The sequence below is a fragment of the Dipodascopsis tothii genome (assembly GCF_038497935.1).
Source record: "Dipodascopsis tothii strain CBS 759.85 unplaced genomic scaffold V1510scaffold_1, whole genome shotgun sequence".
Classification (NCBI taxonomy): Eukaryota; Fungi; Ascomycota; class Lipomycetes; order Lipomycetales; family Lipomycetaceae; genus Neoaidaea; species Neoaidaea tothii.
The window spans coordinates 141,646-167,894 of record NW_027117985.1 but is presented as its reverse complement, the minus strand read 5'-3'; the positions used below and the strand labels follow the sequence as shown (position 1 = coordinate 167,894).

General features: G+C 70.6%; 11 protein-coding genes across 11 annotated transcripts; 7 read left to right on the top strand and 4 right to left on the bottom strand.

Moving 5' to 3' along the window:
• The first annotated feature begins 260 nt into the window (after positions 1-260).
• Positions 261-4,145, top strand: V1510DRAFT_408931 (glycosyl transferase). The gene is made up of 5 exons (XM_066932499.1): positions 261-391; positions 426-548; positions 1,646-1,811; positions 1,843-1,858; positions 1,890-4,145. Exons 1-5 carry the CDS (start codon positions 341-343, stop codon positions 4,111-4,113), a joined length of 2,580 nt encoding a protein of 859 aa, XP_066791691.1. The 5' UTR covers positions 261-340; the 3' UTR covers positions 4,114-4,145.
• A 901-nt stretch (positions 4,146-5,046) lies between these two features.
• V1510DRAFT_408926 (Cullin) lies at positions 5,047-7,425 on the top strand. The gene is made up of 2 exons (XM_066932498.1): positions 5,047-5,203; positions 5,241-7,425. Exons 1-2 carry the CDS (start codon positions 5,190-5,192, stop codon positions 7,399-7,401), a joined length of 2,175 nt encoding a protein of 724 aa, XP_066791690.1. The 5' UTR covers positions 5,047-5,189; the 3' UTR covers positions 7,402-7,425.
• Positions 7,426-9,641: 2,216 nt separating this feature from the next.
• Positions 9,642-11,074, top strand: V1510DRAFT_408923 (aquaporin-like protein). The gene has a single exon (XM_066932497.1). The coding sequence runs from the start codon at positions 9,766-9,768 to the stop codon at positions 11,020-11,022; it is 1,257 nt and encodes a 418-aa protein (XP_066791689.1). The 5' UTR covers positions 9,642-9,765; the 3' UTR covers positions 11,023-11,074.
• On the bottom strand, positions 11,015-12,477 carry V1510DRAFT_408922 (uncharacterized protein). The gene has a single exon (XM_066932496.1). The coding sequence runs from the start codon at positions 12,115-12,117 to the stop codon at positions 11,062-11,064; it is 1,056 nt and encodes a 351-aa protein (XP_066791688.1). The 5' UTR covers positions 12,118-12,477; the 3' UTR covers positions 11,015-11,061.
• Positions 12,478-12,625: 148 nt separating this feature from the next.
• Positions 12,626-13,665, top strand: V1510DRAFT_408920 (mitochondrial K+-H+ exchange-related-domain-containing protein). The gene is made up of 3 exons (XM_066932495.1): positions 12,626-13,150; positions 13,180-13,218; positions 13,279-13,665. Exons 1-3 carry the CDS (start codon positions 12,673-12,675, stop codon positions 13,491-13,493), a joined length of 732 nt encoding a protein of 243 aa, XP_066791687.1. The 5' UTR covers positions 12,626-12,672; the 3' UTR covers positions 13,494-13,665.
• Positions 13,645-15,555, top strand: V1510DRAFT_427689 (uncharacterized protein; the record flags this gene model as incomplete). The annotated part of the gene is made up of 1 exon (XM_066935220.1): positions 13,645-15,555. One exon carries the CDS (start codon positions 13,645-13,647, stop codon positions 15,553-15,555), a length of 1,911 nt encoding a protein of 636 aa, XP_066791686.1.
• A 679-nt stretch (positions 15,556-16,234) lies between these two features.
• V1510DRAFT_443558 (translocation protein Sec62-domain-containing protein) lies at positions 16,235-17,184 on the bottom strand (the record flags this gene model as incomplete). The annotated part of the gene is made up of 3 exons (XM_066935663.1): positions 17,030-17,184; positions 16,328-16,998; positions 16,235-16,258 (listed from the first exon to the last, which is right to left on the bottom strand). The coding sequence occupies exons 1-3, from the start codon at positions 17,154-17,156 to the stop codon at positions 16,235-16,237; spliced, it is 822 nt and encodes a 273-aa protein (XP_066791685.1). The 5' UTR covers positions 17,157-17,184.
• A 345-nt stretch (positions 17,185-17,529) lies between these two features.
• V1510DRAFT_427687 (UDP-glucose:glycoprotein glucosyltransferase-domain-containing protein) lies at positions 17,530-21,963 on the top strand (the record flags this gene model as incomplete). Its single annotated transcript, XM_066935219.1, has 3 exons — positions 17,530-17,663; positions 17,695-18,886; positions 18,916-21,963. 3 exons carry the CDS (start codon positions 17,530-17,532, stop codon positions 21,940-21,942), a joined length of 4,353 nt encoding a protein of 1,450 aa, XP_066791684.1. The 3' UTR covers positions 21,943-21,963.
• Positions 21,964-21,971: 8 nt separating this feature from the next.
• On the bottom strand, positions 21,972-22,749 carry V1510DRAFT_427686 (uncharacterized protein; the record flags this gene model as incomplete). The annotated part of the gene is made up of 2 exons (XM_066935218.1): positions 21,972-21,998; positions 22,036-22,749. The coding sequence occupies 2 exons, from the start codon at positions 22,747-22,749 to the stop codon at positions 21,972-21,974; spliced, it is 741 nt and encodes a 246-aa protein (XP_066791683.1).
• A 261-nt stretch (positions 22,750-23,010) lies between these two features.
• V1510DRAFT_427685 (uncharacterized protein) lies at positions 23,011-24,589 on the top strand. The gene is given in 3 exon segments (XM_066935217.1): positions 23,011-23,500; positions 23,530-24,473; positions 24,493-24,589. 3 exon segments carry the CDS (start codon positions 23,161-23,163, stop codon positions 24,496-24,498), a joined length of 1,290 nt encoding a protein of 429 aa, XP_066791682.1. The 5' UTR covers positions 23,011-23,160; the 3' UTR covers positions 24,499-24,589.
• On the bottom strand, positions 24,457-26,041 carry V1510DRAFT_408910 (PIN domain-like protein). The gene is made up of 4 exons (XM_066932494.1): positions 25,866-26,041; positions 25,666-25,790; positions 25,549-25,632; positions 24,457-25,519 (listed from the first exon to the last, which is right to left on the bottom strand). The coding sequence occupies exons 3-4, from the start codon at positions 25,626-25,628 to the stop codon at positions 24,574-24,576; spliced, it is 1,026 nt and encodes a 341-aa protein (XP_066791681.1). The 5' UTR covers positions 25,629-25,632; positions 25,666-25,790; positions 25,866-26,041; the 3' UTR covers positions 24,457-24,573.
• Between the last annotated feature and the right edge of the window lie 208 nt (positions 26,042-26,249).

The following is a 26,249-nucleotide window of genomic DNA, read 5'->3' as shown; positions in this document are numbered from 1 at the left end:
GCCGGGCGGCCGAGGGGGGCCGCCCGCGGCGACTCGCCCCGGCCGGCGGCCGCTTCCGCGGCTGCGGGCGCCGGCATCGCTTGGGGCCAGGCCGCGTCTGGCCGCAGCGGCGGCGCCAGCCGGCTGCGGACGCCGGGTCGCTGGCCTAGCCGGCGATCGGGCCTATCGTCATCGCACTTGCCCGCTACGCGCATCTGGCGTCACCGCCGATAACGTCCCAGGTGGTAATAGCTGGCCTTGCCCCTCCCCGGCCGCGACTACTTTAGCCCTCGATTCCCTCGGACTGACTCTATACTGCGCTCGCTCAAGACGTTGCGTGGATACAACTCTGTCAAACAATATGTCGTCCGTTCCGCCCGTTGGTCCTGAGCTCACGCGCCCGAAGCACCGTGTACGTCTGGCGACGGCCGTTTACTGATCTGCAGCGGACCCCGACCGGCTTTTCGCCGAAGGAGATCAAGAACATAGTGGCCTCGATCCCGGCCGAGTCGCGCGAGATCTGGTCCAAGTTTGCCGTGTCTGAGTTTGAGAGCAAGGACGAGTTTCAAGTGAGTGATTACGATTGAGGGCGGCGCCCGGCGCCTGAGACGGCCAGAGGACGGCCAGAGGACGGCTGGCGGCCCGGCTGCTACGGCAGGCGGTCTGCCGGCCTGCCGGCCGGACACGCTGGCCGCCCGACGGCCTGACCGGCCGCACGCTCGCTGCTGCCGCTTGTCTCAGCGCTCGGACGGCCACTGCCCGCGGTCCGTACGCAATGGTGGGCGCGGGGTCGCGCACGGCCGCGATCGGCGGCTGCGGCCTCTGCAGCTCCTGGCGGCTGCAGCCGGCCGCAGCCGCAGTTGCCGATCGCCCACCAATGGGCCTCAGACGTGGCCAGACCGCCCGGCCAGGCTTCCGGCCGGCCCGGGCGGACAGCCGTTGGCGTCGGCTGTCGCCGGGCCGCCACCTGCGCGCCAACGCTGCAGCCGGGCTGTCGCGCCATCCCCTGCGCCGCCGGCCATGTGGTCGCTGGCCACTGGCGGCTGGCCACTGGCGGCTGGCGGCGTGCCGTGGCGATTGGCCGCGTACGGGCGCGCAGCCAAGTCGAGGCGATCGGCCGCTTAGTGCCATCATGCGCTCAGTCACGCCCCTTATCAGGCGTGCTCATCGGCCTGATCCCGCGTCGTGAGCCATTTTTGGCGCTGGCGGCCGTCACCTGCGACGCTAGCCGTCCTGGGCGCAGGCGCGACTAGCCGCGTGGAGAAGCGCTTTAGCCGGCGCGCCGCACGGCGTGCGGCTGGCTGATCTGCTGCAGCAGGTTGCACAATTGACGCGGCGCGGGGCTGTGATTGGGCGGTGGGCGGCGGAGGTGGCTGCCGTGGGGCAGGTCGCACGGACGACGCGCGCCGCACGTGGTGCGGCGCGCGTCGGCAGCGCGCCCTGCCCGCCGGGCAGCAACCCGCCGGTCGCCGTTCAGGCTCGCCACGCGTCCAGCGGCGGCCCGCCGAGGGTGGTGCCTGCGCGGCCGTCTGCTGGGGCTCGGTGGGCCGCCGGCAGCCGGTGGCCGTGCCGACGAGGGTGGCAGCCCGTGGGCAGATGAGCCGCACATGGTGCGGCGCAGTGGCTGTGCGAGCGCCCAGCATCGCTCGTTCTTTACTGACCGCAGCGCGAATTCGTCCGCCATGTCGAGACCACGCTCGCCCGCAGCATGTACAACTGCGACGACCTGGCCGGCTACCAGGCCGCGTCGCAGGCGATCCGCGACCGGCTGATCGTGGCGTGGAACAAGACGCAGCAGAAGCACACGACCAAAGACCCCAAGCGCGTGTACTGTAAGTGTGTCGCCGGGCCCGCTGACGCCAGATCTGTCGCTCGAGTTGTAAGTGGACGCGCGGGCGCGCTGACCGCAGCCTTATGGGCCGCGCGATGGACAACGCCATGCTGAACGTGGGCATCAAGGACACGGCGACGTCGGGCGTCGCCGACCTCGGATTCAAGATGGAGGACCTGCTCGAGCAGGAGCCGGACGCGGCGCTGGGCAACGGCGGTCTCGGCCGGCTGGCGGCCTGCTTCATCGACTCGATCGCGTCGACGAACTACTCGGGCTGGGGCTACGGCATGCGGTACCAGTACGGCATCTTCAAGCAGTCGATCGTGGACGGCTACCAGGTCGAGTCGCCGGACTACTGGCTGACGTACTCGAACCCCTGGGAGATTCCTCGGTACGAGATCCAGATCGACGTGCAGTTCTACGGCTACACGCGCAAGTACACCAACGACCAGGGCAAGCTCGTGCACGTGTGGGAGGGCGGCGAGGCCGTCAAGGCGGTCGCGTACGACGTGCCCGTGCCCGGCTACGGCACCGAGACCACCAACAACCTGCGGCTGTGGTCGGCGTCGCCCACGACCGAGTTTGACTTTGCCAAGTTCAACGAGGGCGACTACGAGAGCTCGGTGCGCGCGCAGCAGCAGGCCGAGACGATCTCGGCAGTGCTCTACCCGAACGACAACTTCTACGGCGGCAAGGAGCTCCGGCTGAAGCAGCAGTACTTCTGGGTGGCGGCGTCGCTCAACGACATCGTCCGGCGGTTCAAGAAGTCGGGCCGGCCGTGGAAGGAGTTCCCCGACCAGGTCGCGATCCAGCTCAACGACACGCACCCGACGCTGGCCGTGGTCGAGCTGCAGCGGATCCTGATCGACATGGAGGGCGTCGAGTGGGACGAGGCGTGGAAGATCGTGACCAGCACGTTCGGCTACACCAACCACACGGTCCTGCCCGAGGCGCTCGAGAAGTGGCCGGTGCCGCTCGTGCAGAACCTGCTGCCGCGCCACCTCGAGATCATCTACGACATCAACTTCTTCTTCCTGCAGTCGGTCGAGAAGCAGTTCCCGAAGGACCGCGACATGCTCGCGCGCGTGTCCATCATCGAGGAGTCGCAGCCGCAGATGGTGCGCATGGCGTACCTGGCCATCATCGGCTCGCACAAGGTCAACGGCGTGGCCGAGCTGCACTCGGACCTGATCAAGACGACGATCTTCAAGGACTTTGTGACCATCTACGGCCCGGACAAGTTCATGAACGTGACCAACGGCATCACGCCGCGCCGCTGGCTGCACCAGGCCAACCCGAAGCTGTCGGACCTGATCGCGACCAAGCTCGGGTCGTACGACTTCCTGAAGGACCTCAACCTGCTCAAGAAGCTCGAGCCGCTCGCGCACGACTCGGCGTTCCAGGACGAGTGGGTGGCCATCAAGCGCTTCAACAAGGCGCGCCTGGCCGCGCTGGTCAAGCGCCTCACCGGCGTCACCGTCTCGGTCGACGCGCTCTTCGACATCCAGGTCAAGCGCATCCACGAGTACAAGCGCCAGCAGATGAACATCTTCTCGGTGATCTACCGGTACCTGGCGCTCAAGGCCATGACGCCCGAGCAGCGCGCTGCGGTCGTGCCGCGCGTGTGCATCTTCGGAGGCAAGTCCGCGCCGGGCTACTACATGGCCAAGACCGTGATCAAGCTGATCAACTCGGTCGGCGAGGTCGTCAACGCGGACGCCGACATCGGCGACCTGCTCAAGGTCGTGTTCATCCCCGACTACAACGTGTCCAAGGCCGAGATCATCATCCCGGCCTCGGACATCTCGCAGCACATCTCGACCGCGGGCACCGAGGCGTCGGGCACGAGCAACATGAAGTTCGTGCTCAACGGCGGCCTCATCCTGGGCACCGTCGACGGCGCCAACATCGAGATCACGCGCGAGGTCGGCGACAACATCTTCTTGTTTGGCCACCTGGCCGAGTCTGTGGACGAGCTGCGCCACAAGTACCGGTTCCACGGCGTGCCGGTCGACCCGAAGCTGCGCCAGGTGCTCGACGCCATCGAGGCCGGCACCTTCGGCGACGCCAACATCTACTCGTCGCTGGTGGCCTCGGTCACCGTCGGCGGCGACTACTACCTGGTCAACGACGACTTCCAGTCGTACCTGGACGCGCACAACCTGGCCGAGGAGGCGTTCAAGGACAAGGACACGTGGGCGTCGCGGTCGATCCTGGCCGTGGCCAACATGGGCTTCTTCAGCTCGGACCGCGCGATCGACGAGTACGCCGAGTCGATCTGGAACATCGAGCCGGTGGCGTAGAGTAGCTTGAATAGAGGTTTTTTGACGCGCCCCACGCGGTGCGGCTCGCGCCCTGCGCCCGGCCTGCGCCCTGCCGGCGCTGCGCCTCGCCCGCGCCCCTGCCCAGCCGCTGCGCCCCGCCGGCCTGCGCCGCAGCCTGTGCGGCTCACACGTGACCGCCCCGCTCGCCCCGCCCGCCGATCCGCGGGCACCATCACGTCCCGGGTACCACCGCCCGTAAACAACAGCACGTCCGGGTAACCCATCACTAGTTGGGATCTGGTCACGTTGCCCCGTTACAGCCTAGTGTACCTTCTTCGCTTCCATCCCTCCCGCTTCCAGCTCTATCTATCGACACTCGAGATCTGAGCACGGCCGAAGCGCAAGGAATCCAGCCGAATCAGCAGCAGAGGGGCCTGGTAGCCAGTCGCACACGTCCAGCCAAGGTACGTCCGGTGGCGGATTGATTGCCGCGCGTGCCTGCGCTCGGGTGGGGGCCGGGGAAGACAAGCACGGCGCCGACGCTCACGAGCCGTCTGGCCGCGGCGTTTGGCCGCGCCGGGCGCCTGCCACGGCCACGGCCGGCTGGCAGGCTCGTGCGCGCGCCGCGCCCGGCCCTGCCGCCGCCCCGCGATGCCTGGCGCGCCTCCGCCGCCGCACAGCCCCCCAGCCATTGCCGGTGCTGACCACGCAGACAAGCCGAACCGAGACCTCTGATCGCCAGTGCCGCGTCTGCCGCACGAGGAACGCGAGAGAATCCGCCGACGCGATCGACACCGTCGCAGCTGCACACGCGAGCCGCCGTGTGAGCCCAAAACCCAGACCAAGCCGTTTCTAGCCAGCCGGCGAGTCCACGTCCGTCACCATGCCGCCCGTGGGAAGCGGCGCCGACAGCCTGGAGGCCACGTAAGTCTGGCCGCCGCCCGGCGGCTGCCGGCGGGCGCAGGCGCGCCCGCCGTCGCTGCCCCGATCGCGCTGACCCGCAGCTGGGCCATCGTCGAGGTCGGAATCGACGGCATCCTCGCCAAAACGCTCGACGAGGGCCTCACGCCGACCCTGGTAAGTCCCCCGCTCGCGCACAGGGCTGACAGCAGTACATGAAGGTCTACACGTAAGTTTGGCGGTGTCGCGTGCGCGTCTGACCGCAGCGCGATCTACCAGTTTTGCACGGCCGCCCGGCCACCCACGCAGGTCGGCTACACGCCGCCGTCGCGCGGCGCGCAGCTCCTCGGTGCGGACCTCTACAACAACCTGAACACATACATCAAGAACCACCTGGCGGCGATCCGGCAGGAGGCCGACCAGCACGCAGACGAGGCGCTGATCAAGTACTACATCCGCACGTGGCAGCGGTACACGACCGGCGCGCGGTACCTGAACCACATCTTCGAGTACCTGAACCGGCACTGGGTCAAGCGCGAGCGCGACGAGGGCCGGCGCAACGTCTACGACGTCAACACGCTCTGCCTGGTGCGGTGGCGGACCGAGTTCTTCGACCACGTCCAGGAGCGGCTGATGGCGGCGGTGCTGCTGCTGGTCGAGAGGCAGCGCAACGGCGAGACGATCGACACGATGAACATCAAGAGCATCGTGCAGTCGTTCGTGTCGCTCGGCCTGGACGAGCACGACTCGAAGAAGGTCAGCCTGGCGGTGTACAAGATGTACTTCGAGGGCCCGTTCATCGCGGCCACGGAGGTCTACTACAAGGCCGAGTCCAAGCAGTTCGTGGCCGAGAACAGCGTGGTGGAGTACATGAAGAAGGCCGAGGTGCGGCTCAAGGAGGAGGGCAGCCGCGTGCAGATGTACCTGCACCAGAGCACAGAGAAGACGCTGATGCGGAGGTGCGAGGTCGTGCTGATCAGCGACCACGCGGACCTGCTGCGGAACGAGTTCCAGGCGCTGCTGGACACGGACCGGCAGAACGACCTGCAGCGGATGTTCCTGCTGCTGACGCGGATCCCGGAGGGGCTGATCTCGCTGCGCGTCAAGTTCGAGGAGCACGTGCGGCGGCAGGGCCTGCTCGCGGTCGAGCAGCTCGTCAGCGAGGCCGGCAAGGACGTCGAGCCGCGCGCGTACGTGGACTCTCTGCTCGAGGTGCACCAGCGGTACGCGAACCTGGTCCAGGTGGCGTTCGCGGGCGACGCGGACTTTGTCAAGTCGCTCGACAACGCGTGCCGCGAGTTCATCAACCGCAACAAGATGTGCCAGAGCTCGTCGTCCAAGTCGCCGGAGCTGCTGGCCAAGTACAGCGACGCGCTGCTCAAGAAGAGCGGCAAGAACGCCGAGGACAGCGACCTGGAGGTCAAGCTCAACGACATCATGACGATCTTCAAGTACATCGACGACAAGGACGTGTTCCAGAAGTTCTACTCGCGCATGCTGTCGCGCCGGCTGGTCCACCAGACGTCGTCGTCGGACGACGCCGAGTCGAGCATGATCTCGAAGCTCAAGGAGGTGTGCGGGTCCGAGTACACCAACAAGCTCCAGCGCATGTTCCAGGACATGTCGGTCTCGGGCGACCTGCAGACCCAGTTCCGCGACCACGTCGCGGCCAGCAACGACGCGGGCCTGCTCGCCATCGACTTCAACATCCTCGTGCTGGGCACCAACTTCTGGCCGCTGCAGCCGCTCAACACGACGTTCAACCTGCCGGACGAGCTCGTGCGCACGTTCGAGCGCTTCCAGGCGTTCTACAACTCCAAGCACAACGGCCGCAAGCTCACGTGGCTGTGGCAGCTCTCCAAGGGCGAGCTCAAGGCGACGTACCCCAAGAGCGCGACCAAGGCCGGCTTCACCTTCCAGGTCTCGACGTTCCAGATGGCCATCCTGCTGCCGTACAACGTCGCCGACCGCTACTCGTACGAGCAGCTGCAGCAGATCACGGCGCTCAACCGCGAGTACCTCGCCGGCTCGCTCGCCATTCTCGTCAAGGCCCGCGTGCTGCTCATGGAGCCTGCCGACGCCGTCGTCGGCGCGGGCGGCACCTGGTACGCGCTCAACCTCGACTTCAAAAGCAAGAAGATCCGGGTCAATCTCAACCTGCCGCTGCGGTCCGAGCAGAAGCAGGAGGCCGAGACCACCCACAAGACCATCGAGGAGGACCGCAAGATGCTCATGCAGAGCGCCATCGTGCGCATCATGAAGGCCCGCCGTGTGCTCAAGCACGTCGTCCTCGTCCAGGAGACCATCGCCCAGATCAAGAGCCGCTTCACGCCCAAGGTGCCCGAGATCAAAAAGTGCATCGACTTCTTGATTGAGAAGGAGTATCTCGAGCGCATCGACAACGACCGCTACAGCTACCTGGCCTAGAGCAATAAACCATCTTACCTGCCGCGAGGTTTCGGAGAAACTGGCGCCCGCCTTAGAGCCGCGGCCGAGCCGCACTGCCCCTGCGGTGAGACGCCGGCGCCAAGCCGCGGGCCGCGCTTGGCCCCGGCCGGCTCTCCGCACGGCTGCGGCCACTGTCACGCGTGCCCCGCAATCCGGGGCCGCCGTAGACCGAACAGGGCAGGGTCCCTTTGGCTCGTCCGCCGGCGCGCGGTTCGGGCCAGCTGGCGCAGCCGCCGGCACGTGAATTTAGCGAACTACCGCGCCAAGCCGCTAGCGCGCGTGTGCCGCACCCAGCCCGGAACGACTTTCTCCGACGCACGCCGACCAAGACGTCGGATCACGGGGCGGGGCTGTGACAGTGCGCTAGGCCGTGGGCGGTGCAGATGCGCGGGCCGGCAGGAACGCGCGGACGGTGTGGGCGGCTGGTGCCCGCTTTGGCAGCACCGCCGGCAGTTTCGGGCGCCGAATCTGGGGTCGCCGCTGCCGATTGGCGCTACGGGTGGACGGCGGATCCGGTCTGGGGTCGTCCGCTCTGCTAGTGCATGTGAAAGTCGGCCCGGGGGCATCCGAGGCCGCGTAGCGCCGCCCATCTTGCCGCGGCACGCCGCCGACAGCCGCGGCGCAGCGCCATTCGGCCGACCAGCCGAACAGAATAGCCGGTTCGCGGCTGGAGACCTACGCGGGGTAGGGTGCGGCTGCGGCGGCACCCAGTCGGCCAGCCGACGCTGCCGGGCCGGTCGGGACCGGCCCGGCGCGGTGGCAAGCGTGACGGCCACTGGGATCGCCAGACCGCAGGTGACGGCGGTCATCAGGCCACGTCCGATGACGCCGTCAGGTGCAGCAGGCACGCACGGTTGTGGGCCGAGCCGTAAGCACGAGACCGTCACGGCCAATGGCCGTCCGACTGGGGTAGTGGCAGACCGGGGTAAGTCGCCCAGGTCCACCCCGGTCCACCCCGGCGTGGCGTCCGGAGGCGGTACAGGGTACCGCGGAGAAACGAGCCCGATATGTACTAGCTCAAGGACGGGGTACCCCCGGACGTACTGCCTGCACAGCAGGTACGGGCGCATACTCCTACCAAACAGGTTAACTTCCGGAGCATACAGGGGTCCCGATTCGCGGCGGCGCGGGCTGTTACGGTAGCTTACCCTAGCGGGCTAGTGGGGCAAAGCGGCGATAGCATTGCATGCGCAGCACGACTTCATTAGTGCGGCAGGCTACCCCAGGGCTGGTCCCCCACACTGGCAGTTGTTCACCCCACCTTCTATACACGGACAGGCTAGGCCTCTCCGGCCGGACGCATGCACGCCGACGCCAGCGGCCAGGAGCCGGCCGGCCGGAGCGGCGGAGCCGGCTCGCGCTCCGGCGGGAGCCGGCGGTGGCGCGGCGGCGCACCGCCACCGCGCGCGTGATTGTCGGGACGCCACAGGGGACTGGTCACGGGTGCGGGCCGTGACGAGCCGGCCGCACGCCAGGGCGGTCACGCCGGCGTGACGCTGGCGGCGCTGGCAACAGTCGCGTCCGCGTGCGGGCACCGCGTGGGGCCCGATCGAACAGGCGCTTGCGGCCGGACCGACGGAACCGCCGGCCGCCGGGCGGGGCGTGATTTAGCCTGCCCCAGGCCGGGTAGACCGGGCGGTGCGTGTGGCGGTGCGCGCGCGCGGTCGGCCGCCCTGGCGAACCTGGCCGGCCAGTTTTTCCGGCCCGCAGCCGCCGTCGCCCGCCCGCGTCTCGCGAGCCGGCCGCCAGCGGGTCCCGTGGCGTCCCCCCGTGCCGGGCGCCGCCGGCGCGTCTGCGGGCTCCAGGCCGGCCGCTTGTGGCGCGGGCGAGCGAGCCCCCATGGCGCCGGGACCGGACCCGCGGAGCCCGCGCTAGCGTGCAGCCAGGCCCAGACACTAGTCTCGGCCAGGACTGGGCCAAGCACGCTTGCTGTGCAGGCGCTTCACGCGGGCTAGCCCGCCTGGGCGGGAACGCACGTCTAGCCCTGGGCCAACAGCGCGGGTGTGACGTGCACGGCCGCTAGCGCTGCCCGTACGAGCTAGGTGCGGCACGACTGGGGCAGCGAGCAGTGCATCCGCCGCTAGACCATCCTAGGCGGGCTAGCCGCCGGCCGCTGCAGAGTTTTTCCGGGGTGCGCCATACGTTCCAGCGCGGCGGACCGGCGAAAAATGTTTCCGGAAAAACTCAAACTAGCGCGTAGGGTAATGCGCAATCCTTCCACACGTCCAGCTCGACTGCCGAACACGGTAGCACAATTCGCCGGCCGCGGGCTAGTACGGCGTCGGCCGTACCCGTCTAAGGTTTATACGCCGGGTCCACGAGACACAACCGAGGACTGCGTTTATGCGCCACAGGCCGACGACGACGACAACGGCAGCTATAAAGACCGAGTTTCGCAGCTTTGCCGGGCTCCATCGCTCTCCAGGTTTACCCCACAGCGCCTTCCTAGTCAGCATATCTAGCATAATGAGCAGCTCGAAGAGAGCCTACAGCGAGCCCGGCCCTCAGCAGGAGCTGATCGAGGAGGTCGCTGGCCACCCGGCCTCGTCGGGCGTGTCCAGTGGCACCAGCGTCACGGCCCACTACGAAGACGAGGCGCACATCGAGGGCGGCGTGTTCTTCCACCTCGGCTACAAGATGTACAACTTCATTCAGTCCAACAAGGAGCCGATCGCCGAGTTCTGCGGCTGCTTCATCATGATCGCCATCGGCGACGGCGCCGTCGCCCAGCTCAAGACGTCCAAGGGCGCCGCGGCCGACTACCTCTCGGTCTCGATCTCGTGGGGTCTCGGCGTTGTGTTTGGCATCCTTGTGTCGTCGTACGGCTCGGCGTCGCACCTGAACCCGTCCGTGACGATCGCGTCGTGCGCGTACCGCGGATTCCCGTGGCGCAAGGCCCCCATGTACATTGCCGCGCAGTTCCTCGGCTGCATGGCCGGCGCCGGCATGGTCTTTGCGATCTACTGGCCCATGATCAACGAGCTCGAGGGCCACGGCGTCCGCACCGTCACCGGCTCGACCGCGACCGCCGGCATCTTCTGCACCTACGCCGCCGAGGGCCTCTCCATCACCGGCGCCTTCTTCTCCGAGTTCTTCATCACGGCGCTCCTGATCGCCTGCCTGTTCATGATCATCGACATGTGCACGCCCTCGGACGACAACGTCGTCATCGCGCGCTCGAAGAAGGAGATCCCGGGCGACAAGACCACGCTCAAGTTCCCGTCGTACTTCCTGCCCTACATGGTCTTCACGCTCATTCTGTTCATTGCCCTGGCCTTCGGCTACGAGACCGGCTACGCGCTCAACCTGGCCCGTGACTTTGGCCCGCGTCTCGTCTCGGCCATGGCCGGCTACGGCTCCGAGATCTTCTCGGCCGGCGACTACTACTTCTGGGTGCCGATCGTGTCGCCCATCTGCGGCGGCCTCGTCGGCGGCGCCTTCTTCGAGATCTTCCTGCACTCGGACCACATGTCGCCCATCGGCCGCCACAAGCTCAAGTACGAGGCCTACAGCCGCCAGCTCGCGCGCCGCCGCCAGGGCCTGCCCGTGGCCCACTCGAACGGCTCGAAGCGGCTGTCGGAGAACATCGAGATGGCCTAGTTTAGATCTGTACTATCGCATTGTAAAATACATTTGGATCTATCGGTTGCTAGACACGCGCTCCACGAGCCGGAAGATGCTCACGGTGAACGAAAACACCCACATGAACAGCGTCAGGAACAGGAACGCGGCCAGGCCCTTTTGGCGGCTGCAGATGCCGCCTGAGTACGGCGTGGGGTCGTAGCCGAGCTGCTCGTCGCTCACGGCCGACGACCGGCAGATCCAGCCCGTGTCGTAGAGCGTGTTGAAGGTGAGCGAGAGGTTGGCCGACGACCAGATGATGAAGAACAGGTCGAGCATGATCAGCTTGACCTTGTCCTTGGCGTTGCGCAGGCCCAGCGGCTTGCCGGAGTACTCGTCGTACGTGATGTAGACCAGGTAGACCAGCGCGGCCGACTGCACGGCGATGGCCATGATCGTCGACGGCTGCTGGGCCAGGCCGTCGCCGCGCGTGTTGGCGTAGTGCCGGGACTGGATGAAGATGGACGCGGCCAGGCCGAGGGCGACGACCGAGAGCGCAAACATGGTTGCCCGCAGCGTCAGCGGCACGTACGGGTTGTTGAGCAGCGTGACCTTGAGCGAGAAGGTGCGCTGGCGCCGGCGCTCGCGCTTGAGCTCGGCCGTCTGGTGGAACTGGGCCAGGGTGGACATGGACGACGTGTCGTCGTAGGGCGCCGAGCCGGGCCGGCCGCGGAAGCGGGCGTCGGCGGCGGCGGCGGCGAACCGCGGGCCGACCTCGCCGTCGACCGAGTGGTCCTTGTGCGGGTTCCAGTCGCCGGAGAGGTCCATCTGGTGCTCGAGGTCGGTGGCCTGGAGGAGCACGCGCTTGGGCTGCTGCGGCAGGCCGCCGAGGAACGAGCCCGAGGGCGAGACCGCGGCCGAGCCGGAGTGGTCGGCCACGGCCAGGCCCTGGGACGCCTTGGCGAGCTTGCGCCAGCGGTCGTCGTCGGCGGACGCGTACGGCATCACCCAGATGGTCGAGTGGTCGCTCTCGACGGCGGCCTGGGGCGTCTGCGGGCGCGCGTTGTCGCCGAGGGCCCAGACGGGGACCGGGCGGGCGTGGAGCATGGCGGGGGGCGTGTGTTTTTCGTCCATGGCGGGCGGAAGCGAGCGGCGGTCGCGTGCGTGCGCGGACGGGGGGGAGCAGCGGCAGGGGGGCGTGCCAGCGCGGGCGCCGGGCGCGGGCGCGGCGGAGAGCGGGCGGAATGCGGCCTGGTCGCGGCCGTCGAGGCAGGAGCGCGGAACAGACACCGGGAGCTCGCCGGGGGGACACGTGGGCTCGCCGGACGGACGCTTGGGCTCGCCGGGCGGCAGTGGTCTCGGGGAGGACGGGGACGGAGGGCGGGGGTGCGGATGTTGTGGAAGAGGCTCTGGCTGGTTTGGCGATGTTGGGATGACGTTGATCGGCGCGCCGCACGAGATGCGGCGCGTGTGCGCCGCACGATGCGCGGCGCGTGCGGCTGGCCAGGGGCGGAGCGCCGCACGGGGTGCGGCGCGCTGCGCCACGCCGCCACCGGCGCCGGGCGCGCGCCGGGCCGGCCGGCGCACCGCCACTCGGCGATCGCCTCGCGGCGTGTCGCGGTGGCGATCGCTTGGGATTCGCGCCAAGTTGTTTCCTCCCCGGCCAGCACTCGTCACCGATCCATCACCATGAGACTCGTCCTGCTCCGCCTGCCCGAGGAACGCGCGCTGGTGTACTGCCAGCGCACGGCCGTGTCGGCCGTGCGCACGCACGCGCGCCGGATCGACGAGACGATTGCCGACAAGGCCGCGGCGATGTGGCGCAACTGGGAATCCGGCTCGAGCTCGATCAAGAAGCAGATTACGGTGTGGGGCAACGCGGCGGTCGACAAGATCCCCTACGAGGAGTGGTCACTCAAGGGCGTGCCGCGCGTCCGGTTCGACGCGCCGGCCGCGCCGGCCGACGCCGAGGCGCTGATCAAGCCCGACATGGCCGTGCAGGTGGTGTTCCCGCGCAACGTGATTGCGCCGGCCGAGGTGCCGACGCTGATCATGGACCTCGTGACGCGCCGGCGCGCGCTCGACCGGCGGCTGTTCTGGTGGTCGCTGCTGGCGTCGCCGTTCACGCTGCCGCTGGTGCTGCTGCCGGTGGTGCCGAACGTGCCAGGTACGACTGTGCGGGACGCGCTGACCCAGGCTTCTACCTGCTCTACCGGGCCTGGTCGCACTGGAAAGGTGAGCCGATCGGCGGTGCACCGCCACCGCACCGCCACAAACGCCACATGCTGACCCCAGCCCTGGAGGGCGGCAAGACGCTCGAGCGGCTCGTCGCCGAGGGCCGCCTCGACTGCGTGCCCTCGGCCGAGCTCGAGGCCGTCTACGCCGCGCACGGCGGCACGCTGGGCGACGCCGCCGTCCGCGAGATCACCGAGTGCGTGTGCGTCGGCACCGCCGACGACGTGGCGCTCGAGGGCGAGCTGCGCCGCGCGCTGGCGCAGCTGCGCCAGTAGGCCGGAATGCAGTTCCAAATCCGTGGATCAGACGACTCGTAGTCGGCGCACAGACGCACGTGAAGTCACGTGCACTGGTCTGTGCGCCCGGTCATGTGACGGCCCGATGCAGCCCTTGGCGCCGCCGTCCGCACGCCGCTCCCTCACCACCATGCTCCAGTCGCAGCCGACCAGCGTCGGCCCGGGCGCGCCCGCGCCCGGGCCAGCCGCCGAGCCGGCCGAGCGCGCCGCGGGCGGCGCGGCCAAGCGGCCCTCGTCGATCCGCGCCGCGCGCGCGACGCTCTCGCGCAAGCTCAGCAAGTCTGCCACCCTCTTTTCGATCTTCAGTCGGCCAGGCTCGACCTCGCCCGGCTCGTCGTCGGCCGCGTCGTCGCGCCATGCGTCCGTGTCGTCCGAGCCGGCCTGCTCACGCCGCCGGTCGTCCGCGCTGCCCTCGCTGGAGGAGGACGACTCGGACTCGCGGGCCTCGGACGAGGGCGCCGGCGCGCGCCGCCTGCCGTACGCCACTGCCAGCGCCCGCGCCGTGCTCGCCGGGCCGCTCTCGTTCAACACGCACACGCTGCTGTCGGCGCTGCGCGAGCTGCGCCGCCTGGGCGGCACCGGCGTCTCGCTCGACCGCAAGACGTTTGTCCTGCTGCCGACCGCGCTGCTCCGCTACGGCCTGCCGCCGGCCGACTCGGCCCCGCCCGAGCTCGCGCTCACGCTGCGGCCGGACTCGGTCGCGTACGCGTCCGACGAGCTGCTCGGCTACCAGTACGTCCTCCGCGTCTCGGAGCACGTCGACGCCCGCGACCGTGACGACGACGGCCCGCTGGGCCACGCCCCCAGGACCGTCCTGCTCGTGTACGACAACTCCGCCGAGTTCATGCAGTGGATGACGGCCATCCGTGCGCAGATCAAGGCGCTCAAGGAACGCACGGCGCACTCGCCGCCGGCCCCGCCCGCCCGCGCGCCCTCGCCGCCGCGCCCGCTGTCGTACGCCGAAGACAGCAACATCATCTCGTGGCGCATCAGCATGCTCGCCAGCGGCGCGCCCGGCGAGTCGCGCGATGGCATGAGCGACCTGGTCAAGGACATCAAGGCCACGAGCCGCATGCAGCGCCTGACCGGCCGGCTGCGGTCGCCGCCGGTGTCGCCGACGACCCCGGCGTTCGAAGACAACCTGGACCCGCTGGCGCGGTTCGCCATGTCGACGCCGCGGGCGCGCGCGGCTCCGGCGGGGCCGTCGGACAGCCCGGCGGCGGCCGTGGCCGGCAGTCGACTGGTCCCGCAGCGCGAGGCCGGCCACGCCAAAACCAGCTCGGGCGAGAGCTCGCTGAGCTCGTCCTCGGGCCACATGACCACCATGGGCGCGTCCGAGGGCCGGCCGCCGCTGCAGCACGTCATGCACTCGAGCCGGACGAACCGCGGGTCGCAGTCGTCGATCACGGTCTCGTCGTCCTCGTCCTCGTCCTCGTCGCTGTTGTCGCTCTTCCAGCGGCCGAAGCACGCCCGCAGCGAGTCTTTCACCATGGCGCCGCTGGCGCGGTTCCCGTCGCTGCGGATCTCGCGCCGCACGACCGACGAAACGCCGGAGCCGACCCCAAGCAGCACCGACGAATCGCCCATCTCGCCGGGCCGCAACAGCCAGCCGGCCGCGGCCGAGTCGCCGGTGGTGCTGTCGCCGATGCCGGAGATTGAGGCCGACACCGACGGCTCGATGAGCGACCACGAGCTGCCGCCGCCGGGCCACCTGCAGCGGCTGTCCGGGTCGTATTTCAGCCCGCGGATTTCGACGCGGCGCGACAGCTCGCGCCGCAGCTCGGCGCAGTCGTCTGACTCGGTCCTGGACCCTCCGCTGGCGCCGCCGGCGCTGGAGGGCGCCTGGACCACGGCCGGCCGCGTGGCCGACCGCCGGGAGAGCCGCGACGACGACATTCCCGAGACGCCGCCGGAGCTGCCGGAGGGGCCGGTCGCGGAAGAAACGCTGGCTGCGCGGCGGAAGCGGGCGCCGACGCGGCTGCCGATCGGGCCGCCGCCGGCGGGACCGCTGCCGCCGTTGCCGCCGGGGCCGCTGGGGTAGGGCGGGAGCGGGCGCGCTGTGCGCGGTTATATGCGGTTATATGCGCTGCGCGGTTATGCGTTGTGCGGTTATATGGGCTGTGCGGTCCGTGGTTGTGCGGCTATGTGCCTTGTGCGGCTTCGTGTCCTACGTGCGGCTATATGCCTTGTGCGGCTTCATGCGTGTCGCGGCTATATGCGCTGCGCGGTTACATGCGTTGTGCGGTTATATGGGCTGTGCGGCTTCGTGGTTGTGCGGCTGCGTGGTTGTGCGGCTATATGCCTTGTGCGGCTTCGTGTGCTACGTGTGGCTATATGCCTTGTGCGGCTTCATGCGTGTCGCGGCTACATGCGCTGCGCGGCTTCATGCGTTGTGCGGCTATATGCCTTCTGCGGCTACCTGCGTTATGCGCAGCTACCCTGCGTTGTGTGCGGCTCCATGCGGCCACATGCGGCTACATGTCCTCTGCATGCCCACAGCGACCCCGCGAGGGCAGCGGTCCTCCGGCTGGCGCGCCATGCGCACGCAGCGCCCCGACAGGCGCGCCGGCGGAGGCTTCCCCCCAGGCCGGTCCGCCGCCTGCAGGTACGCTGCAGGTACCCGGCGCAGGCGCGGCGCGCCGCACAGCGTGCGGCGCGGATGCGCCGCATGCCGTGCGGCTCGTGCGGCTCGTGCGGCTCAAGTGTATTTAGTACAGACATCACTCGTCGGCCTCGTCGGCCTCCTCCATGACCACGCGCCGCCGCGCCGCCGGCGCCTCCGCCGGCACCGGCACCGGCACCGGCTCGGCCGCCTCCGCCGGCGCAGCCGCCGCCGTAGCCGCCGCCGCCTCCGCCTGCACCTTCTTCGCCTTCTTCTTCTTCTCCGGCGGCATGTCCCACGCCCACAGCGGAATGAAGCTGTCCACAAAGCCCACGTCCTCAAACAGGTTCGGGAACAGCCAGATGCCCGGGTTCGCGACCACGTAGGTCACGCAGAACAGCACCAGCCGAACCACGGCCATCGCAAAGAACGCCGCAATCAGCCCCAGCACGGCCATCGACAGGTACCACACGCCCAGCCGCAGCTTCTGCGGCCACAGCGGAAACAGAATCACGCCAAAGATGGCGATCAGAAACAGGACCGAGTACAGGTACGTCGTCCACTGGACCTTTTCCCACAGCCAGACGTAGTACACGTCGTCGACGTCGGCCACGAGCTGCTCGCGCACAAACTGCAGCGTCGGCACGCCCTTGGTCTTGCTCAGCGCCTCCAGCGGCGGCACCTGGGCCTTGGCGTTCTCCCGCAGCTTGGCCTCGACGCTCTTGCGCGTCAGCTTCTCGACGCGGATCGCCAGCGACGCCATCGGCAGCCGCTGGAACGCCCGCACGGCGTCCTCGGTCGACTCCACCGCCGGCAGCACGCTGCTCTTGGCCTGCGCGAGCTTGTACTCCTTGGACTCGAGCGCCCGCAGCGCCCGTTTGACTGTCGTCAGCGCCGCCGCCCAGCCGCTTACCTCGGAAAAAGTCGTGCCGCTTGCCGTTGAGGATGCCCTGCCGCTGCTTGAGGTACCGGCTGTGCCGCAGGAACCCGGCGATCGCGAGCGCGTCCGCCGGGAGCTGCTGGTTCTGCTGCTGGCTCATGGTGTGTGGTCGGCGGGCGTCGAAATTGGAAGAAAAAGTCCGCAACCGCGTCGTGTCACTTTCTCCCCCTCGCTGCCGCCGAAATCCGCGGCCACCACGCGCACGACGCCCCCAGGCCCGCCGGAAGCGCGCCGAAACGAACGACCACGACGCCACGGTTGCCCGGGCGAGTTTGCACGGCGCCCGCAGCTGTGCCGGCCGCGAAATCTGCGAGAAACGCGGCGTTGTTTGATAGCCCGCACCGGTGTTTTCGCCGCCCCACGCCCACGCCCGCCCGTGCCGGCCTGCGCGCGCGCGCGAGCGTCGACGAGAGCGCCCCGGACGGCCCTGTGGCCTGGATTGGCGCCGATCGACCAATTGCGCCGAGCTGGCGATGAAACTGCTGCGCTGGACCGCGGCCGCCGCGGCGGTCGCGGCCGCCGCGTGCCCGGCCGCGGCCGCGCCCGGCGTTGCCGTCGACGTGGCCGTGCCCTGGACGGAGCCCTCGCCGTTTGCGATCGAGGTCGCGTAAGTGCGGCGCCGGCTGTGCTGACCCCAGTGAGGCCATTGCCGCCGAAGCGCCGGCCGCGTTCTTTCCGGTCCTCGTGCGCCTGGCCGAGCAGGCCGCGGACGCGGACGAGCCGCTGACCCACCAGGCCGTGCACGCGGCCGCGCTGGACGCCGCGCTGGACGGGCTGGTGTCGCCGGCAGCGACGAGCTGGATCGAGGCCGGCCTGGCCCTGCGCCGCACGTCCGCCCGCGTCCAGGCCGCGTACCAGTACTACCGCGACACGCACGGCGACGGGCCGTGCGGCCAGGCCGGCTCGTGGCTCACGTTCAACGACGAGCCGGTGTGCGACCCGGCGGCCGTGTTTGCGCTGCGGACGCCGGGCCGGCTGGCCGCGCACACGGTCCTGCCGTTCGACCGCGAGTTTGCGGGCGCGGCCGGCCCGGGCGCGCCCGTTGCCGTGCTCTACGCGGACGTGGCGTCGCCCGAGTTCCTGGCGTACCACTCGTCGCTGGCGGCCGAGGCCGCGGCCGGCCGCCTGCGCTACGTGCTGCGCTACAAGCCGTCGGACGAGGCGCCGGTGGCCCGCGGCCGCGCGCTGGCGGGCTATGGCGCCGAGCTGGCGCTGAAGCGGACCGACTACATCGTCCGCGACGACCGCGTGGTCGCCGAGCAGCGGCCGGCGGCGCCGGCGGCCGCCGCCGCCGACGACCTGCTGCCCACCGGCGCCGACATCGCGCCGCTGGCCGCGTCCGAGCTGGCCGGGCTCGCCGCCCGCGCGGCCGCGTTTGTGCGCGCGCACCCGCGGCCGCTGGACGCGCTCGTCCAGCTGGCCCAGGACCTGCCCAAGTACGCGTCCGCGCTGGCCGCCGTCGAGGCCGACCCGGCGCCGCTGCTGGCCGAGGCCGCGGCCAACGCGGCCGCCGCCGGCATGGCGCCCGGCGACGCCGCCGTCTACGTCAACGGCGCGCGGCTGGACCCTGTCCTGGCCGCCGACGCGTTCTCCGTGCTCGAGGCCGTCGACCGCGACCGCCAGCTGGTCGACGAGCTGCGCGCGCTCGGCGCCAACGCGTCCGCCGCCGCCCGGCTGCTCGCCAGCGAGCCGGTCGCCGCCGCGCGCGCGCACGCCGCCGAGCCGCGGTTCGACTACCGCGACGCCCGCGAGGGCGGCGGCGTGATCTCGTGGGTCAACGACCTCGAGGCCGACCCCCGCTACGGCCCGTGGCCGACGAGCCTGTCGATGGTACGTCGTGTGCGGCCGCGCTGACCCAGCTCCTGCGCCCGCACTACCCGGGCCAGTTCCACAACATCCGCCGGCGGATCCACACCGTGGTCGTGCCCGTGGACCTGACCGCGGCCGCGGACCTGTTCTCGGTCGTCAACCACGTGGGCATGGTCGCCGACCGCGGCGTGGCGCTCATGTTCGGTCTCGTGCCGTTTGTCGACACGCCCGAGCAGGTCGAGCAGGCCCGCTTCTTCCTGCTGCTGCGCGAGGGCTACGGCATGCCCGCGGCCATGCGGTACCTGCAGTTCTGCCTCGACGCCGGCCGCGGCGGCGACCGCGGCCTGTACGAGGCCGCGCGGCCGCGCTTCGCGCCCGAGCCGGACGCGGCCGTGCTCGCCACCGTCGACAGCCTCGTCGAGCGGTCGCGGCAGTGGCTGACGCGGCTGGGCGCGCGCGCAAACGCCCCGGTCGTGTTTGCCAACGGCGTGGCCGTGCCGCGCGCCGACAACTGGCTCCAGGCGGCCGCCATGAAGGCCGACGGCGACATCGACGGCCTGGCGGCCGCCGTGGCCGCCGGCACGCTCGGCGACGACGACGACGTGCAGGCCGCGCTGCTGGCGGACGCCCACGCCGAGCGCAGCGTGCTCGTGTTTGGCGCGGCCGCGCGCGACGACCGCCACATCGACCTGGGCGGCCTGCTGGACGCCTACGGCGACGTGGTGCGCGCGCTGCCGACGCTGGAGCACACGCCGGAGCCGGCGTCGCCCGACACGGTGTGGCTGTGGCTCGTGGCCGACTTCGACACGGCCGCCGGCGCCGGCCATCTGCGCGAGCTGCTGCAGTACCTGGCCTCGCGGCCGCCGACGAACGTGCGTGCGACTCTCGTTCACGCGCCCGTCGGCAAGCACGCGCCCGGCCTCTCGGCGCTGCTCCACCGGCTGGCCGAGGCGCACGCGCTGTCGGCGCTGCGCCCGGAGGACCTGCACGCGGCGGTGGCCGGCGCCGACGGCCTGCCCCTGGACGAGGCCGCGGCCGCCGAGGCCGTCCTCGGCGCCGCCAAGCTCGACGGCTGGGCCGCGCCCGACAAGGCCGCCGCCGCCGCGTTCTGGCAGGCCGCCGCGCCCGTGGCCGCGCGTCTCGGCCGCGCCTCGGGCGACCTCGTCGTGCTCAACTCGCGCGTGCTGCGCGTGCCCGCCGGCGAGGCCCTGCGCGCGGCCGACGTGGCCGCGTTCGTCGCCGTCGAGCTCGCGGCCCGCGTCCGGCCCGCGCTCGCAGCCGCCCGCGCGCTCGGCCTCCTCCCGGCCGCCGCCGACTACGAGCGCGCCGGCCGGCTGACCAGCGTGGCCGTCAAGGCCACGCGGCCGGCCACCGCGCACGCGTTCTTCCAGCCCACGGTCCAGCGCGCCGCCTTCTTCGACCGCTGGAACCGCACGCACTCGTCGTTCGACGTCGGCGACTACGACGCCGCCGGCATCCGCGTCGTCGCCATCCTCGACCCCGCCACCGAGTACGCGCAGAAGACCGGCGGGCTCCTGCAGCTCCTGGCCGGGCTCGACGGCGTCGGCGTGCGCGTGTTCCTCAACCCCGAGCCCGCGCTCGAGCAGATGCCCGTCACGCGGTTCTACCGCAGCGTGCTGCCCGGCCGGGTGCGCTTCGACAGCGCCGGCGGGCTCGTCGAGCCGCGCGTGGACTTCGCCGGCGTGCCCACGGCGCCGCTGTACACGCTCGGCCTGGACGTGCCCGCGGCGTGGCTGGTGGCGCCGTCGCGCTCGGCCGCCGACCTTGACAACATCCTGCTGGCCGACGGCGGCGTCGACGCCACGTACACGCTGACGTCGATCCTGATCGAGGGCCACGCGCGCGACGTGACCACCGGCGGCCCGCCGCGCGGCGCCGAGGTCGAGCTCAGCACGCCGGGCGCGCCCGCGGCCGTCGCCGACACGATCGTCATGGCCAACGTCGGCTACTTCCAGTTCAAGGCCGGGCCGGGCGTGTGGCAGGTCGGCATCAAGCCCGGCGCGTCCGCGCGGGTGTTCCGGCTGGCGTCCGGCGCCGCGCGCGAGACGGTCTACGTGACGGCGCTCACGGGCGCCACGGTGTTCCCGGCGCTGGCGCGCAACCGCGGCTTCGAGGCCGCGGACGTGCTCGCCGTCGGCGCCGACACGGGCGTCGTCGCGCGCGCGCGCGCGCTCTGGGGCCGCGTCCGCGGCGGCCCCGCGCCGCCCACAATCAACATCTTCTCGGTCGCGTCCGGCCACCTCTACGAGCGCTTCCTCAGCATCATGACGGCCAGCGTCATGCGCCACACGGACCACACAGTCAAGTTCTGGCTGATCGAGAACTTCCTCTCGCCGTCGTTCAAGGACTTCCTCCCGCGGCTGGCGGCCCGCTACGGGTTCCAGTACGAGCTCGTGACGTATAAGTGGCCCCGCTGGCTGCGCGGCCAGAAGGAGAAGCAGCGCGAGATCTGGGGCTACAAGATCCTCTTCCTCGACGTGCTCTTCCCGCTCGACCTCAAGAAGGTCATCTTCGTCGACGCCGACCAGATCGTCCGCGCCGACCTCCAGGAGCTCGTCGACCTCGACCTCGGCGGCGCGCCGTACGGCTACACGCCCATGTGCGACTCGCGCACCGAGATCGAGGGCTTCCGGTTCTGGAAGAAGGGCTACTGGCGGTCGCTGCTCAAGCAGCGGCCGTACCACATCTCGGCCCTGTACGTCGTCGACCTCGACCGGTTCCGCCAGCTGGCGGCCGGCGACCGGCTGCGCCAGCAGTACCAGCAGCTGTCGGCGGACCCGGGCTCGCTGGCGAACCTGGACCAGGACCTGCCCAACTACATGCAGCTCCAGATCCCGATCTTCTCGCTGCCGCAGGACTGGCTGTGGTGCGAGACGTGGTGCTCGGACGAGAGCCTGGCGACGGCCAAGACGATCGACCTGTGCCAGAACCCGATGACGAAGGAGCCCAAGCTGGACCGCGCGCGGCGCCAGATCCCGGAGTGGACCGCGTACGACGACGAGATCGCGGCGCTGCAGGCGGCCGCGCCGCGGCCGCCGGCGCACGACGAGCTGTAATCAATGTATTTTGCGCGACTGGACGTCGATCACCGTGTCGGCCGGCGCGGCGCGGTCTGCGGTCGAGATGTCGACGCGGCTGCGGCCGCGGACGACCTCGATGCGGACGGTGTCGTCGGCGGCGCCGGCGCCGAGCACGGTGGCCTCGACGACGGCGACGGCCTGCCCGTCGGCCAGCAGCGGCAGCTGCAGCGTGGTCACGCGGCGGGCCGTGCCGCCGGTGACGACCGTCTGCACGTGCTCGGCCTCCACGGCGCCGACGCGCAGCTCGTCCACGGGGACGTACAGCCCGAGCCGGTCGCGCAGATCGCCGGCGTCGTCCTCGAGCGCGTTGAAGACGGCCCGGCCGACGACCTGGCGCGTGCTGGCGTCGGGCCGCGACCCGGTGGCGCGCAGGAGCTCGCTCATGCGCTGGTGCCGGCCGGAGAGGATGTCCTCCAGGTTGCGGGCGAGCAGCGAGTCGCGGGCGCGGCGCAGCCGGCGCATGTAGAGCAGCCCGGCGAGGGCGATCGGCGGCAGGAGCATCACGAGCAGCGGCGCGGCGACGAAGACGACCACGGCGGCGCCGCCGAAGAAGAGCACCGCCGCGCGGAACGGGCTGGTGAGCGCGAGCAGCCGGGCGGGGCTGTACTTGCTGAACGGATTGAGCAGCCAGAGCAGGGTCCAGGCGGACGGGCGGCGCGAGCCGAGCGCGCGGGCGGGGGGGGCGCGGGCCGGGCGCAGCGGGGGCGGGCGGGCCAGGGGCCGCAGCGGCCGCGCCAGCAGCGGCCGGCCGAGCGGCGACGCGGAGGGGCGGAATCGGAGCATGCTGGACGTGACGGCGGCGGGAAGCGTGGTCAGCCGCGCGGCGTGCGGCGGTGGCGTGTGGCGCGGCGTGTGAGCGGCGTGGCGCGCGCCGCGCGGCGTGCGGCGGTGGCGTGTGGCGCGGCGTGTGAGCGGCGTGGCGCGCGCCGCACGGCGTGCGGCGGTGGCGCGTGGCGCGGCGTGTGAGGCGCGGCGCGCGCCGCACGGCGTGCGGCGGTGGCGCGTGGCGCGGCGCGTGGCGCCCCCGCGCGGGTACCACCGCGCGTGATGGTACCTGGTCAGTGCGCGGGTACCATCACTAGCGACCCGCCCGCGCCGGTGCCCGTGCTCCGCCTCACGGAGTTGACGGATCCCGGCCCGATAACAGCTCCAGCCCATCCCCAGCCCCGATCGACCCCCGCTCTGTGATCGGCCATGGCGGCCTACGACGACGATGCCCGGCGGATCTACCTCGAGTCGTCGTCGCTCTCGCCCGACGAGTACCGCAGCTACCCTGGCTGGTTCGCCGAGCTGGTGCCGGCCGGCCAGCGCACGCTCACGCTCGACGAGGTCATGCTCTTTGCCGACCGCTTCGGCCTGGCCGAGGCCGACAAGTGGAAGGTACGTCCGCGGCGGCCGGCGCTGACCCAGATCTTCGACGTCTTCGACAGCCCGCTGACGACGCTCGAGAAGGGCGAGTTCTACGCGTTCTGCCGGCTCGTGGGCCACGTTGGCCAGGGCCACGAGCCGAGCCGCGACCTGGTGTTCCAGCAAGGTGCGTGCCGCGCGAGCGTGCTGACCCAGCCACCGTGCCCAAGTTTGTGTCGCTGTACGGGCCGACGCGGGCCAAGAGCCGGACGCCGTCGTTTGAGCGGACGGACCGGCCGGATCGGCCGGACCGCGTGTCGTTCGAGCGGACGCCGTCGTTCGACCGGCAGTCGGTCGACCGCGTGTCGTTCGAGCGCGTGTCGTTCGAGCGCGCGCCGGTGGACCGCCCGCCGGCCGAGCGGCCGCCGGAGGCCCGCTCGCCGTCGTTCGACGCCCGGCCGGGCCACAACCCGTTCCGGCGGCCGTCGGCGCCGGACATCGAGGCCGAGAGCGCGCCGGCGCCGGCGCCCGTGGTGTCTGCGCCGGTCCCGGCGGCAGCCGAGGCCGAGGAGACGCCGTTCGGGGACGAGTCCGAGTCGGCCGAGTCGGAATCGGACTCGGACGAGTCGCCGCAGCTGACGCCGGCGGCCACGACGCCGGCGCTGGACGTGGACCAGTTTACGCGGATGATGCTGGAGGGCACGGCGGCCGCGCCAGCGGCGCCGGCAGCCGAGCCGGCAGCCGAGCCGGCAGCGGCGCCGGCGGCCCCGGGTCCTACGGCTACGCCCTCTCCGCCGGCGGCCCTGCCGGCGGCTCCGCCGGCAGCCCCCCCAGCGGCCGTTCCAGCGGCCCCTCCGGCCGTCCCCACGGCCGCCCCGCCCGCCGCTCCCCCCCCGGTCCCCCCCAGCGACGACCACGAGCACCGCCGCGGCCCCCCGCCCCCCCGGCCCCGCAAGGCCCACGTCGCCTCGCCCGCCACCGAGCACGACGCGGTCTTCCCCGACCCCGTCCGGCCCGCGCCGCCGCCCACGCGCCGCCGCAAGGCGCCCGCGCCGCCCGACCCGCGCGTCGCCAGCAGCCACCACCCGCTGCCGCCCACACCCGGCCGGCCCGACGCCGACCGCGAGCCCGTGGTGGCCACGCCCCTCGACGAGTCGGCCGTGCCAGAGCTGCTGGCAGATCTGACCGCGCTCCAGCAGCAGGTCGACGCGCTCCGCGTCCGCGCCAGCGAGCCCGAATAGTCGTATATAATATCATACATCACTTCTTCGCCTTGGCCTTCTTGGCGCCCTTCACCGGCTTGTTCTCCGCGCCCTTGCGCTTCGGGCTCTCGGTCTTGGGCACGACCTTGAAGAAGCTGTCGAGCCGGCCCTGCGGCGCCGTCTTCAGGTTCTTGGTCAGCTTGGCCGCGCCCGACCGGATCCGGTCCTCCTTGAAGCCCTTCTCCTTGACCATGAACTCCACCAGCCCCTCCACGTCCGGCTCGGTCCACCTGATGTCCACGTCCTTCGGGTCCGTGACCTCCGGGTTGCGGAACAGCTCGCGCGCGTCCTCGTACGCCCAGTTGTCGGGGATCCGGTACTTGCTCTCGGGGTGGTCCTGGATGTACTTGACGATCCCGTCCAGGCTCTTGTGCTCCTTGATCAGCTTGAGCGCCGTGGCCGGGCCCACGCCCTTGATTGGGTCCAGGTAGTCGCACCCCAGCAGAATGCACAGGTCGATGAACGTGTCGGTGTCCATCTCCAGTCCCGCCAGCGCGCGCTCCAGGATGACCTCCGTGATCGGCAGCTTGCGCTGCTCCGAGAACGTCAGGTGCCGCAGCAGCACCGGCGCCGAGAACGACAGCGTGTCCATGTCCTCGCTCGCCGCGGCGTACACCAGCCCGGCCCGCGCCAGCACCGCGCACTGCGCCTCGGCCTCGCACGGCGCGTTGACGTACGGGATCCCCATCAGCTTCAGCAGCTTCTTGGCCTCCTCGTTCTGCTCGCGCGTCACCAGCACCGACCGCCGCGAGTACTTGTCAAAGTCCTCCACCGTGCCGGACTCCTTGGCCTCCTCGGCGGCCTTGATGGCCTCTTCGCGGCGGGCCCCGCGCTTGGCGAGCTCCCCGCCCTTCATTTTGGGCGGGTGCCCGTCAAACACGTACACCGGCTTGATGCCGTTCTCGACGATCCGCAGCGTGCGGTAGAACATGCCCATCAGATGGCTGCGTCAGCGCGTCCGCTGCCGACCTACCTCGTGGTTTCCCCGCTCTCGCTCGTGAGCTGCTGGCCGTCCTGCTGCCGCACGGCAATCAGGAACTGGTACAGCGACATCGACCTGCCGTCAGCACGCCCTGCGCCGTCCACCTACGCGTCCTGCCGTCAGTCCTGTGCGCCCGCTGCCACCTACAATCGCCACCTTGCGGCCGAAGAAGTTCTTGATCTCCGAGCTCTTGACGGCGCTCGGCGCCTGATCCGATATCAGCTGATACAGTCCTGTTGTCAGCCCGCGCCATCGCACGCCTGCCGCTGCCGGCCGCCGCCTGCGGCCGCAATGGCCGCAGTGCTCACCTTTGATTCCCATCCTGTGTGGTCGACACTCGAGCGTTCGATTGGACGCGAGTTACGCGTTTGGGAGCTTAACTACAATTTTTCGGCTCCACGCGACTTCAGGGGTCGCTAGACGACTCACCGCACTTGCTGGGGTCTAGCGTGCGCTCTACAGGCGGGCGTGCACGAGATGAAGGCTTGCTATGGAATGCGTACGAGCCTCCGGCGGCGACTCCGTCGAGGGTGGCTGCCCTTCGGGCAGAAGCTGCGTGTTGTGCGGCTCATGCTACACGAGTATACATGCATATGAGCCGCATAGCGTGCGGCTTCTATCAGCCGCACAGTATGCGGCTTCTGCCCGAAGGGCAGCAACCCTCGACGGAGTCGCCGCCGGAGGCTTACACC